Source organism: Astatotilapia calliptera, chromosome 13, assembly GCF_964374335.1.
Source record: "Astatotilapia calliptera chromosome 13, fAstCal68.1, whole genome shotgun sequence".
Taxonomy (NCBI): domain Eukaryota; kingdom Metazoa; phylum Chordata; class Actinopteri; order Cichliformes; family Cichlidae; genus Astatotilapia; species Astatotilapia calliptera.
The window spans coordinates 9858294-9871236 of record NC_137434.1 but is presented as its reverse complement, the minus strand read 5'-3'; the positions used below and the strand labels follow the sequence as shown (position 1 = coordinate 9871236).

Below are 12943 nucleotides of genomic sequence, written 5' to 3'. Positions count from 1 at the left end.
GTATAAAGTGTCTGATGCAGCCTCAGCCAAATACTCAACCATTCCTGCAAGAGTCCATTTTAATGTATTTATAAATATATACTTATGTACATATAATACTATTTTCATAATCATTTCTTGATGCTGGGAGTGGCGGCGGTACAGTTTGCTCTGCTGGGGATGGCTTTATTTAAAAGTCAGGGAGGGTTCAGAGAGTTTGAGGACATGCTGACATGTCCTCCTCTCTGTCAGTGCAGACAAGAGGAGGAGGAGGAGGAGGGGAGGTCCTCTTGCTGAGAAGTGGACAGGCGCAAACATCACACAAACACTCATCCTGCAGCATAGCTGCTCAGGAAGGAGTAGAACATGGGCAGCTTCATGCGCTGCTGGTCCCGTCGACACCACGCCATCACCGTGCCCTCGCTGTTGGCCGTGTAGAGGTGGTGGCCATCACACGAGTACGTCAGGCTGAAGCAGACACGAGAGGAGACTGTTAGACTTAAAATGCTGACGAGCATACAGGCGTGGCATAAAAGTACAAAGAGAACAGCGCGCAGTAAACAAACCTGATGATGGGCTTGCTAGACTTGGGAAATGTGATCTCTCTCACTGGTTTCAAATCCCAGGTGCTCCATAACCTGAAAACATATCAGAGATTAAAAAAAATAAAAAATAAACAGTACAGGGAGCGGGATGTCAAACTCATTTTACATCGTGGGCCACATGCAAGCCCAGTGGGCCGGACAAGTGAAGCTCCTGTCAATCCAAAGACATTTAACTACACATTTAATTCATGGGATCTCTTAATATGAGAAAACCAGCAGTGCAGTTTCAACAGGACATCTGGGATTTTCTACATGACAGAAATTCTGCTGCAGTAAAACAAATCTGTCAGCACGACTCCTTGGGCTTAAATTATAAGAAATAAATGTGTAAAATTACAATGTTCTGGTAGCTCTTTGCTCAGACTGCACTCCAAGTATAAACGTTTTTGGTCATTCACAGACAATTTCCTATTTTATTCTCCTTTTTTAAAAAACTTCTGAGCTATTGTAAAATAAATAAATTCTATAGCAGAGAGTGAAAAACAGGAACTTTCTGTCATGCAATATTTACTTATTTACAGTTAGATCCATAAATACTTGGACAGACAACTTTATTCTAATTTTGGTTTGTAACATCACCACAATGATTTTTAAATGAAACAACTCAGATGAAGTTGAAGTGCAGACTTTCAGCTTTAATTCAGCGGGTTGAACAAAAAAATTGGATAAAAATGTGAAGAACTAAAGTATTTTGAACACAATCCCTTCATTTCAGGATCTCAAAAGTAATTGGACAAATTAAATAACTGAAAATACAATGTTCGTTCTTATAACTATATAAACTTCTATGACTATATTTAAAATATGTTTGAGTAAACATGTAAAAAACCAAGCTTGTGTCAGTGTCCATATTTATATGGACCTAACTGTATTAATTACTTTGGTGAGTGGCCATGGAGTGGATCTATATGAGAAGGAAAAGCTGAAGTCGAAAAAGTATTCCCTCCTCCAAAATTTCCAAAGCCGTCTAGTGGAACAGGACACAAACGTAACGGCAAAAGAAAAGTTTTGCCTACCTGACGACGCCATTCTCCAGCCCACCAGCGATGACGTTGACAGACACGCCCTCCGGCTGGTTGGAGAAAGCCAGAGAACAGATGATCTCTCTGCAGTGGACATGCCCAATCAGGTCCCCGTTCACCGTCCACAGGCGAAGGTCGCTGCCTCCTCCCTCTGGAAACAAAAGAAGAGGAGCCATAACTCACACCAAGGACCAGAAGACACTTCAATAACCAGAAGATGAGACGCGATAAACACTCTGGTTATAAAAGAAGACGCCCGCCCCCTCATACCTGAGTCACACACTGTTGCGATGTCCCCTGTGGTCTCGCTGGCAGACACAGCCATCACCGGGCTTTTGTGGCCTGTGAGACTCTGTACATAACAGAGTCTGGAAAACACAGAAGTACTCAGAAACCACACAAACACTGCATAATGCAGTTTCTTCTTCTTTAAAAAAAACAAAACATAAAAACCTTTCACACACACTGACCTGTTCAGGTCCCAGAGGATGCAGGTGCCATCATTGCTCACACTGATGAGGATGCTGTAAGGTTTGCAGACAAACAGGCTGGTGACTTCGCCCGTGTGCCCGTACAGGTGAACCTGAGATTCCACCTCCATCTCTGATGGCTGTGGAGGGAAATACATGTTAGAGACCACACACAGAAGAAATACAGATCTAAATGTATCTGTGACTCTTATATATTGTGTCTTGCTTTTTCCTAAAAATCTCCATTAATTAAAGTCAAATTGCCTCTCGGTAGTTGCTGGAAGTCCAGAAAAATGGCAAATCCACATGTCTACTGGTGGGGACTGACGAGGTCTGAAAGCTTCTCTGATGACTGAACTCTGAGACCTCTAATCCCACTTATGGGCTCGGTGGAAATGTGTTTCAAGGGCAGCTGTGATGTGACTAATGAAGCTGAGCGTTTGAGCATGGTGAGGCTGCCTAAAGAAGAGGACGGGGGGGTGGGGGGGGGGGGGGGTGTAATCAGCGGTGGGTGGGCGGTTTGGGTGTTCGTGTGCAGGCGGAAGGTTAGAGGGGGACGTTGCCATGGAAACGCACCGTGGTGCTGGTGAAGCGGTTGCTGTAGGCGGTGATGACTCCACACTTGCTACCCGTAAATAGCTGGCAGCCATCGGGCACCCAGGCGCAGCTGGTCACCTGGAGGAGAGGGAGACGGACGGTTGGATGGAGGAGCGCACACCAAAAGCCAGATAACTCTTATATAACAGGTGGTCAGGATTTGTCGAAGCATAAACTGATGCGTACCTGGTGAAGCTGTGAACACTGAATGAAGTTGATAGGTGGCTCGCTCTGCTTGCTCTTCAGCCTCAATATGTTGTCCGCGTAGCCCCAGCTTAAGATGGCTGACCACTGGATGTCTGTGCTGTGCATGCTCCGCACACCTGCAGAGCAGAGAAGAAAAATTTAATGCGAGTCAGCGGGGCACTTGTGCAATACTTTCTGGAATGAGTCTTTGGGCTTCCTACCCTGCTCCTTGCTGTAAATCATCATGAGGCAGAACTTGCTGGAGAGGCCGCAGATGGCTCGCGTCGGCAGAGCCAGCAGGGATCCGAACCTCTCCCCGTGCGGCTGACTGAAACACACCACTGGGTCCGGAGCGGAAGGTGAGCCCACATACTCGCCCCACTTCAGACCTTTGATCCACGGCAGCGGACTCTGGGGAGAGGAAGAGAAAATTGCTAGGTGAGGAGCAGATCATTTCACGGGTGGTGAATTAAGTCATGTCTTGCTCAGCGCACAGCAGGCTGCCAGAGTCACAAACACCACAGAGTTGATTACCGGGCAGACTATTTCCTTGGCTGGTTCTCTGCTTTCTCTGAAGGCCAGCTGGACCAGGAGGCCCATGGCTGCTGGCAGCTCCCCCTCCATGAGTTTGGTGCTTGTCCTGCTGATGTGAGAGGTGTTAAAGAGCTGCCTGGGCGTCTGTCCGTATGTCTTGATCATCGTCTCCAGGGCCCGTCGCTGAACAGGGTCTTCTACAGCCGAAACATCCATGCCAAAATAGGTCTGTAAAGAGTGACATGAAACTGGTGTCTGAGCGACAAAAGTTTATTATTTATTTTTTTACACTAACGTCGAGGAAATGCGAGAGTCAGCAGCTACGTACAGCTGGGTGGAAGACATTGATGGCCTGGACCGCTGCTTTGCCTTTCTGCTTGAGCCCGAACACCAGATCGATCCACTGACACAGCGTCTGGGAGACCTGATCAGACTCTAGTGCTTGTCGGTGGATGAGGATGAACAGACGTGGGTCGTTGCGAGCCCACGGCGGTAAATTCACATGATTCACCCTCTCGCCATTCTGACGAACCCCGAAATCAAAACCTATCCAGGCAAAGAAAAAACAAAAAAAAAGAGGAAATTCTGAGAAGATGAAAGATGAACGCACAAAAGCTAAAAATAGGAAAGGAAAACTAATTACCTTCTCTGTTAACCAGGAATTCTGGGAGGTAGAAAAACTCTGGGATGAGCTCTTTGACGTCAGTCATTGACTCGTAAGAGGACAGACGCCACGTAGTGTTCATGGAGTGAAACGTCCGGTCCGGGATATCAAAGCTCTGGTCTGATTAAGGCCGGAGACAGTCTAATTACAAATTCGACTCACTGATTGAAAACATCTTTCATGACCTTAAACACCACGGTCGCTGAATACATTTACAAATCACATAAAAAGATGCCTCGGAGGATCAGATGAATGCAAAATAAATTAAAGAGAAAGAAGCGAGGAAGGGGAAGGGTGAGGAGCTGATCAGAGAAGAGTGTAAAGATGAAGCAGGCTTTCATGAAGCAATAACACAGACACTGCAATCCTATGTTAGATCTGAGAGCACCGTGCCAGATTCAGGCTTCACATAAAAAAAACAAAACATACTGTTTGGTCAGTATAAGTATAGCATCATTCATTTATTAGAGGCCCAAAACAATTAACCATAACCATAAGATTTTCTTCTTGTATTCTGAAGGAGGCTTAATGTTGCGACTTACCCTGATAGGCGAGAAACATCTTTGTGAAAGGAGGCATTCGAACCAGGAAGTGCAGCACAGTGCCGCTGTTGGAGTAGTGGGAGCCGTAGTGGTAAGGCTGGACGGGAGGCATGGGGTCGTCCTCACGGATGCCCTTCTTGTACTCCTCCTCCAGGTACTGCACGAGGAACACGTCAGTGTGTTTTTATTTATGGAATACGCAAAATGCTCGAGTAGCACGTGTTGAAACAGACACGAGGACTTACCCTGTAATTATCCACGTAGCGATCCTCTTTCTCTTTGGACTGGACGGCGATGGGTTTGCTCAAGTTCCTGCGTTAAAATACGAAAGCAAAAAATTGTTGAGCGATGACATCATCAGCGACAGAAGCGTTGACTTCAAAGAGACGCCAGTTCCCTTTCACTTTTTCTCAAAAAATATAACAACAGTTCAATGTTTGCCTGGATTCATAATACTTTAATAGAAAAGCTTTAAACGGGAGGCTTTAAATTAGCTTTTGTGTCAATGTCAACTCGGGAAAAGATTCGTCATCCAGCACGGACCTGTAGATGTTTGGGTCCTGCAGGTCGAGAGTCTCGTTGGTGTAATCTCGCAGGATAAAGGGGAACACCGGGTACTGCATGAGGTCGTTGAAGGAGCGGCCGGCGTGCTTGTTGAGATGCGTGAGGTACTCGAAGTTGGAGATCTGACCCGAGCCCCAAAGCTGCGTGAGCGCCGTGATGTTTCCGTGCTCCAGCAGGTTGGGAAGATCAGAGGTCAGTATGTTGTGGTAGACGTCATCTCGGAACTGAGGCCAGAGCAGAGACACCACGAGATCATTTCCAGAGGTAGTTTAGAGACTTGACTGAAACATGGTGCTAACTTGCAAATGTAACATGAAAGATGAACTTTAATTTAAAAATATTTAATGGCTAATCCACATAAAACAATTAAATTACTCTTTAGTTTTAGTTTCATTCATTCTAAAGCTTCTCCAGCAAACCGAGCCTCAGATTCTGCAACAACTATGATAGAACATAACGATCTTTACAATTAAAAAGCTTCAAACCATTAGTAGCTCTGTGAGGCTTATATTATCGTAATGATGTTGAATTACGATGATCTCCCGACTATAATCCCGATCCACTGACATCACATTAGGTCAAGCATGCAAACATTTACACTTTAAAAATTCCATATCCTTCTGAACTTGAAATAAATACAAAGGAGAAATGGAAAACTTTTTTCTTCCTGCCTTATTGACAGAAAGGTTTTCAGAAGTCTGCAAACATTATCTGTTTGGCTTTCGTGTGCTCAGTAGGTCGGCACGCCCTTTGATTTTTCTGAATTAAAAGCATGAGCAATAAGCCATCTGTCTGACCATATTGTAACTTTCTCTCAGTGTATCACTTTAAGCCACTGCAAAATAACGATATATTTTCACAGCAGAGTGCGATGCTACTGAATCTTATTATCATGGCTTATTGTCAAGATCGATTTCTCGCACGGGGCACTACAGAGCCAGAGGTTTCAAGAGCAGAATACCAAAAAGGCAATTCAACAATTAACTCCCACAGCATTTATTTTTTCTTCTTCTGAAACTGTGATTTTGTCCAATCTTTCTCTTTGACCATCACTATGCTTCTTTGTTTTATCATTTTTAATCACAGTCCATCCTGTGCGGTTACATTTTATACTCAGATAAAACACAGACTGGAATATTTCCTCCTGTAATCTGCTGGGTAGTCTAGTCCAGTCAGCGCTCTGCAATAGTTATGTTGAACAGCTAAAGTAAACAACTTACAAGATCTACTGTTTATTAATCATGAGCATTAACCAAACCTTCCACAAACGATCCGGTGTCTTTTATTTAAAAGCCCCTCTGACTCCACTCACCTTGGAGTTGTCAAAGGCCAACAGCAGCGTCCTGCCGTTGGTGAGGAATATCTCCACAGCGTTGTCTCTTAGCTGCCACCATCGCTTGTGCACCTCCTTGATCTCCTCGTACGTCCAGGAGAAAGAAGGTGCCTCGGTCTCCCCGTGCAGGCTCTGCTCAGACACACAAACATGTTCGGTGTTGAGTAGCCAGGCGGAAATTATTGCAGAAATTATTGTCATTCCTCTGGCAGGGAACACGCCTGAACGGTGCTCTGGCTTTACCTGGTTGTCATGAGCGTCAGCAGCGTTGTCCTCCACAAAGTACATCCCACACTTTCCTGTGAGACAGCACAGGGTGAGAGTGAGATTTGAACGCAAGACAAACAAAAGCTTCCTTTACTGAATAAATAGCAAATGCTTGTGTGTGATGGAGGAGCAATACTCCGCGGTGCCTCAGAGAGAGCAGATTATGGAGCTCTGTGTAAACAGTGGCCGGTGTCTTACCCAGAAGAAGCTCCCCTGCTGTTTCTCTGGAAGGGGCAACGCTGATGCAACGTCTGGTGAACCTAAGGACAAAAGAATGACGTTTTTCTTACAACCTGACATGACATGTTCACTTAAAGGGTTACAGGAAGAAAGAAGCAGGATGTTATACCTGATGGATTCACTGGTGGCTTTGTCTTTAACAGTGGAGGAGAAGGAGGAGTGAGTCTTATCCTCAAACAGGAAGGACAGCGGTGGCTTCACAGTTTCTATTAAAAAAAAAAAAAAAAAAGAAATATGAGATTTGGGAGACACCAGTGCGACACAAAATTTAGCCAAAGAGCATTTTTTCCTCCCACCTTCAGGCTTGCGTCTGTCTTTGAGCAGGTATTTGTTTGGGATGGTGAGGTAGCATCTCTGTAGCCGCCGTCGCTCACGGTTCGGCCCTTCGGTGGGGTCCAGCTGCCAGGAAGTTGGGTAGGATGTGGGATCATACCAAACCGCACTGGAGGAAAAAAAATAAAGAAAAAGAAACTAAAAAAGCACACTCAAAACCTTACATCAGTACAAAAGAAAGCTTTGCAGGTCTGAAAGGGAAGTATTTGATTTGTTTTATTCGCACTTTAACCAAAACCAACAAACAAGCAGCCACAGCGAGGATGACATGAGCAGTAATGTAGATCATGAACAACTCCTACCGGTCGTGTGTGAGCTGCTGCACCAGCTCCTGCCAGTGGCGGCTGGCACTCAGGTCGGTCTTGTAGAGGCCCCTGATGTGCTGGATGACTTTCTTTCTCTCCATGCCTTGCCGGAGGGACACAGTCTGAGTGATATCGGCTGCAATCTTGGATATATCCTTTGACTTTCCATCCAGCCTCTGGATAAGACTGCAGAGGAAAAATAAAAAGAGTGAGCGAACGAAATAAAACAAACTAACATATGATTCTGTCTGTTAACAATAGAAAAAAGAAAGAAAAGAATTATACTCACTTCCTCTGAGCATTTGCCATTTTCTTTTCCCATGCCACTTTACTTGTTTTCTCTTCTGCTTCATACTTGAATTTTTCCTGTTGCAGGTAAACAAATTTATCTGAATAATAAGAAAAATGCTAAGCACAGCCTGTCAGGTTATCAAAGACAGACTTTTGCTTGCACTAAAGTTAATATATTTCATACAGCTGAAGGGAACAGGTGAATTAGGTCAGACTAAAGCAGCCTGGAAGCTGGTGCCCTTTCCTTTAACAATGACTCTTTGACAATGACCGTGTAGGACGTACCTCTTTTATGGCCTTGAGCAAGTCTTGTTTGTGTGGAGCATTGGGTGGGATGCAGCGATGACCGCAAAGCTTGAGAGAGGTCATGAATACACCCACGGCGCTCTGCTCTTCTTTGGTGAGGTTATCCTTGTGATCGTGCAGCATCTCGTACAGGTACAGCGACAACTTTGGTCCGTGCTGAGAGCGGCGAGAGAAAAGAAAGTGCAGACTTTAGTTTATTTGTGTCTGAAGTAAGTCACAGACACTGGCTATTGGAGCCGAGCTTCATCTAGCTTTCAGTAAAGTCTGGCAGGGGGATGAACAGGGAAAGACACCAATTTTTGAACTTTTAAAGCTAAAGAGTTTTTTTCTGTACCTAATCCGCAATTTCTCTCATTATATAGATTAAAATGAACAGAAATATCTCACTTTAGGGTCTAATTCATGGGAGTTAACATGACAAATCACATTCACCTCTAGTCCAGGGCTGAGACTCTCCTTGAGGATATCCAAATGTTTGGGATCAAACACAAACTGAAGTGCCTCCTTCCTGTCTGATAGAGGAAGTGCAGGGCTGAGTGTGTGCACCAGCAAACGGCCAATTTGGACCCGAAAAGTGTCCCGACAGGACCACAGGATCCTTCGCCACTGCTGATGCGGGGCTCCGCCACGACCTGTGCTCCCCTACGGATACACAGTAGCAACACTAGGTTAGCCATCAAACGCTACAACGCTCAGAGTAGAGGTTTACAAATAAGAGCTTCTAAAGCATGAAAAAGCTTCAACTGGACTGCTGTCGTACCAGGCTGACTTTGATCCCGTCCATCATGAGCTGGAGGATGTCCTTCTGGAAGCTCTTCTTGCTCGCAGGAGGTAGAGTGAAGGGAGTTGGAGAGTGCGGGACAGAAGCGGAGCCACCATCTTCGTGCGGTTGATCAGCTGGATCTGGTGTGAAAAGCTGTTGGTCTGTGCACTCTGGGATATTCAGCAGATCAAATAAATCTTGACTCACATCTAAAATAAGGAAAACAAAAAAACAGAAGCAGGATTAGCGTGCAGTGTTCATAAAGGGTTTAGACCAGATCATTCAAAGAAACACCAGGCTGTGTACCGTGGTAAATGAGTCTGTTGACGGCAAGAACCACAAGCCTCTGCAGCCGCTGGACAAACTCGGTCTCACTGGCACGGATGGGGTTTTCCTGGCTCATCCTCCTCTGCATCATTTGGTTGAGCTCGTCACTGGCTACAGAGCGCATTCGCATCAGCAGAGAGTCAGTCTGGGCCAGAGAGAACCGGCGCCGACCTACAAGAACAATCTTGATAAGTGCTCGAATGTGGTTATAAAATTGGTAGTCTGGGATAATTAGCCAGTTTTCAGAAAGGATAAGCACACGTGTTTTTGGTAAAGAGAAAATTATTAGGATTCACTAATCAAATAGTCATCTGTGCTGGAATGCTTAACACTGACGAAGTTAAGCATTTGATCTCTCACACACTCACATGCACACAGAGAAGGCACCAGTAACACACTGGGGTACTGGGCAAATTAACCCCCAAGGTGAGGTCCTGGGGACAGGGTGAGTTCACTGCATGAGAGGGAAACATGCCCCTTGACAGGGAGGATGTTTTCCGCTGTGGACCGCAGTCCCAGCTACCTGCGTCACAGTGGAGCATGTACGATGGAGCTCCAGTGGGGGAAGGGAGGGGGGAGTCCTGGGACAGGAAACTGAATGGAGGGGACAAGGGGATCTGGCCATAGGAGCAGTAGTGCTGCCTGGGGATGCGGGGGATAATGGAGTCTTTGATGGCAATGGAACCTTCAGATCGGGATGAAGAGACGATCAATAAACAGACACATTTCTACCTCCAGCAGCACAGAAGCAGACTGCAGCTTTCTACAGTGCCAGAGCCAGTTTGAGACACTCACCGGCGATGCTCTTGCGTTTCTGATAGATGGCGTGATGCGGAGAGCTTGGAGCGTTAACAGAAGTGCTCAGTTTCTGAGGTTCCTGGTTGGCGGTCGTTTTTATAAACTCAATCGCCGACTGAAGGACACGGAACTGCAAAGCCACAGCCATCTCTGGGAAAAGAAAGATTTGTGTCATGTTAGAGCCAACCTGCTTCTGATGAGTGACTCAAGGTCACGCTCTTCATGCTACAGTCAACTGACAGGTTAGTCAATTTTACAATTAATTACTGCTCTTTGATACTGACAACACTAAAATTAATGGCAACAGGACTTGCAGACAGAGCAGCACAGGTAGCCTCATGCGGCATTTAATGGTGTTGATTACACTAGTGATGAACACACACGCCTCACTAACAAGGACACAGTCATTAAGTTGAAATAAGCAAACTGCAAAGTGCTGTACAATTAAGACTTAGAATAATTATGAGAAGTTGAGAACAACAATACAAAATGTTTTTTTGCACAGAGCCCCATAATGTTAATAATACATCTGAACATTTGAATATAATATCTGAAATGAAAAGCAACCAAAAATAAAAAGATACACACTCATAATGCCATTCTAATGCTTCTGTGATCACAGAATGATAATATCAGATCATAAATATAGCGAGGAAATAAGTGCTAATGGGGAAGAGGAGGGAGAGATATTTTTCAGAGAGCAAATAAAAGGGAAAAATGAGAGAAAACCATTTGGTGGGAAGATGAAAATGGGAGATATTTCTCAAATGAGTTTCCACTCTGCAGATGGAGATAATAAAGTGACAGCCCTATTTGTTTCTGTAGCCAAGCTTGACAGCTTGATATCATCCACGATTGCAGAGCATGGGAGGTGACAAGACTGATGTGTTTTGCATGTGTATCGAAATACGGTTCTCACCTTGTGTGCGACGCATCTTGCTGGTCTGCATGAAACCCAGTAAGGTAATGAGGTCTTCGATGATGCGGAAGTACTGGGACCCAGAGGAGCTGCAGGAGTGAATAGTCACAGCTACAAGCATCTGCTGGATGTCACACACCAGGAGTTTGTAGTCATTCAGGGGAATACTACAGAGGGAGGACAAGGAAAACAAGAAAATATGAAGCACAGGAAGTCAGTCTACCACTCACATGTGCCAGATCAACCAACAATAAGAGGATTAATGATTTAATTCTTGGCTCAAAGGTTCAACACAAACGTGCTATAAACCCGTGGAGATGTCTGAATGAATCATTCCCTGTTCTGGCAGTCGTACCCGTTCTCCATGCCATTGAGGGTAGACAGGGTGTTAAAGAGCACGTAGAGCAGTCCGTGGTCTAGCAGGATGTCTGCCAGCTTGGGGCAGGCATTGATGAGCTGCAGGAGCATACACAGGATGTTGTGCACCAAAGAGTTCTCATACAGAGAGTTCTCAATAAGACCCAACACTGGGATGATACAGCGCTTTCTGAAGGGTGAGAGATTTTCCATTTCCTCCAGGTCCAGACTAAAGAGAAACACGAGAAAGAACAATGTGGCACAACATGAAGAATATGTTTGCATCCAACATTATTCATACGGCAGACAATTCTATACATATTAATGTGCAATCATGCGCCTGTGGTGCAGTGGATGTTATGTACTCACTCTTCCTCCAGGCCCACCGGCCGTCCAAACAGCATCTCCAAGAAGCATTCAAGGAGCCCCTGGCTGCCTTGGTGGATGTATAGTTGGTTGGCCAGCAGTGAGAAACCGTGATTCTTCAGAAACTTCTCCTTTTGCTCCTTAAGCGCTCTGGTGAAATAGGCGTCCAGCAGCTGGGTGGGAGAAGCAGAATAAATTACGCCTGTCAGTACAGAGGAGTACAGCGCCAGTGTTATCCCTCAGCCTCATAGAGGCATCCGTGGTATTACGACAATCCTCCTGTTTGTTTTATTAACAGCTGTTGCACCCTTTCACCTCTGACAATTGGGTTGTAGCACTGCCCCTATGCTCCACAGGAACCACATGTGTGTTGGCATTTAGGAGGGATATGCACAAAAAAATTTGGATTAATTGTTGGAAAATATAGTGGGCTGAATGCAAGGTTTTTCCCAAAGAGCCACTATTTACAAGTAATTTATGATTAACAAAAGAAAATGTGTAGTGAAGTTTCAGTGTGCAAACCTTTTAGCTGCAATAACCACCTAGTTTATAAAATTCTTAAAAATACACAAAAGTAAAACAAAAGGCTATTCAGTGACATTTGTGATTTGGAGTTTTGATGGGATTTGTAAGCATTAAGGAAAAAAGTAGTGTTCAGCCTGTCCAAGCTGTTCCCAGCTTTCTAAAAGCTCAGTGTGAGGTATCTCGGGGGAAAAAGTGCTTGCTGCAAAGCATAAAATACAAAACTAATGTGTAACTACAGCTTGTTGGAATGGCAATGAGCTCACACATCCTACAGCCCGTAACAGTATTTTGCAGAAGATACTGGGATGAAAATGAACTCCTGGTGCAGAATCAGACCCCCCTCTGCTTTACAGTACATCAGACTCTCTAAGGAGAAACCAACCTTCATGACTCCTTGCTGGATGAGCGGTGATGAGTGATTGACCAGGACGATGAGGGCCTCTGTCTGGATGAGTTTGTCCATCACCTCCTCAAGCATGAGGTCAGGCAACAGCAGCAAGATGCCCCTCAGAAGATCATAGAGCCCACAGCAGATCAGCACCAGGCAATCCTCTGTGCTGGACCTAAGAAACACACCAAGACGAATGTTACTGCACATGAACGGCTACACCAACCAAATAACACTAAGAAAGTCAAGTACAGACAGAGTG

The 12943-nt window shown here is 45.1% G+C and overlaps 1 protein-coding gene across 3 annotated transcripts in view; it reads right to left on the bottom strand.

The window, feature by feature from the left end:
• Nucleotides 1-41: 41 nt before the first annotated feature.
• lyst (lysosomal trafficking regulator) overlaps nt 42-12943 on the bottom strand; it is a 60441-nt gene continuing 47539 nt past the window's right edge. The window contains exons 25-55 of one of the 3 annotated variants that reach the window (XM_080287897.1): nt 12676-12856; nt 11772-11941; nt 11401-11631; nt 11046-11212; nt 10124-10276; nt 9852-10013; nt 9308-9499; nt 8999-9210; nt 8671-8880; nt 8218-8394; nt 7931-8007; nt 7639-7827; nt 7300-7445; nt 7113-7209; nt 6962-7023; nt 6740-6795; nt 6476-6628; nt 5143-5387; nt 4845-4911; nt 4600-4756; nt 4037-4177; nt 3722-3939; nt 3394-3621; nt 3081-3270; nt 2860-2996; nt 2653-2751; nt 2077-2216; nt 1877-1974; nt 1601-1757; nt 546-617; nt 42-447 (exon numbers count right to left, since the gene is read on the bottom strand). In XM_080287897.1, coding sequence (XP_080144023.1) covers nt 309-447; nt 546-617; nt 1601-1757; nt 1877-1974; nt 2077-2216; nt 2653-2751; nt 2860-2996; nt 3081-3270; nt 3394-3621; nt 3722-3939; nt 4037-4177; nt 4600-4756; nt 4845-4911; nt 5143-5387; nt 6476-6628; nt 6740-6795; nt 6962-7023; nt 7113-7209; nt 7300-7445; nt 7639-7827; nt 7931-8007; nt 8218-8394; nt 8671-8880; nt 8999-9210; nt 9308-9499; nt 9852-10013; nt 10124-10276; nt 11046-11212; nt 11401-11631; nt 11772-11941; nt 12676-12856 — 4723 coding nt within the window. In that variant the 3' untranslated portion in view covers nt 42-308. Of the gene's footprint in view, nt 448-545; nt 618-1600; nt 1758-1876; nt 1975-2076; nt 2217-2652; nt 2752-2859; nt 2997-3080; nt 3271-3393; nt 3622-3721; nt 3940-4036; nt 4178-4599; nt 4757-4844; nt 4912-5142; nt 5388-6475; nt 6629-6739; nt 6796-6961; nt 7024-7112; nt 7446-7638; nt 7828-7930; nt 8008-8217; nt 8395-8670; nt 8881-8998; nt 9211-9307; nt 9500-9851; nt 10014-10123; nt 10277-11045; nt 11213-11400; nt 11632-11771; nt 11942-12675; nt 12857-12943 lie in introns of all 3 variants that reach the window. The other 2 variants (XM_080287896.1, XM_026191138.2) reach the window with 2 other exon arrangements.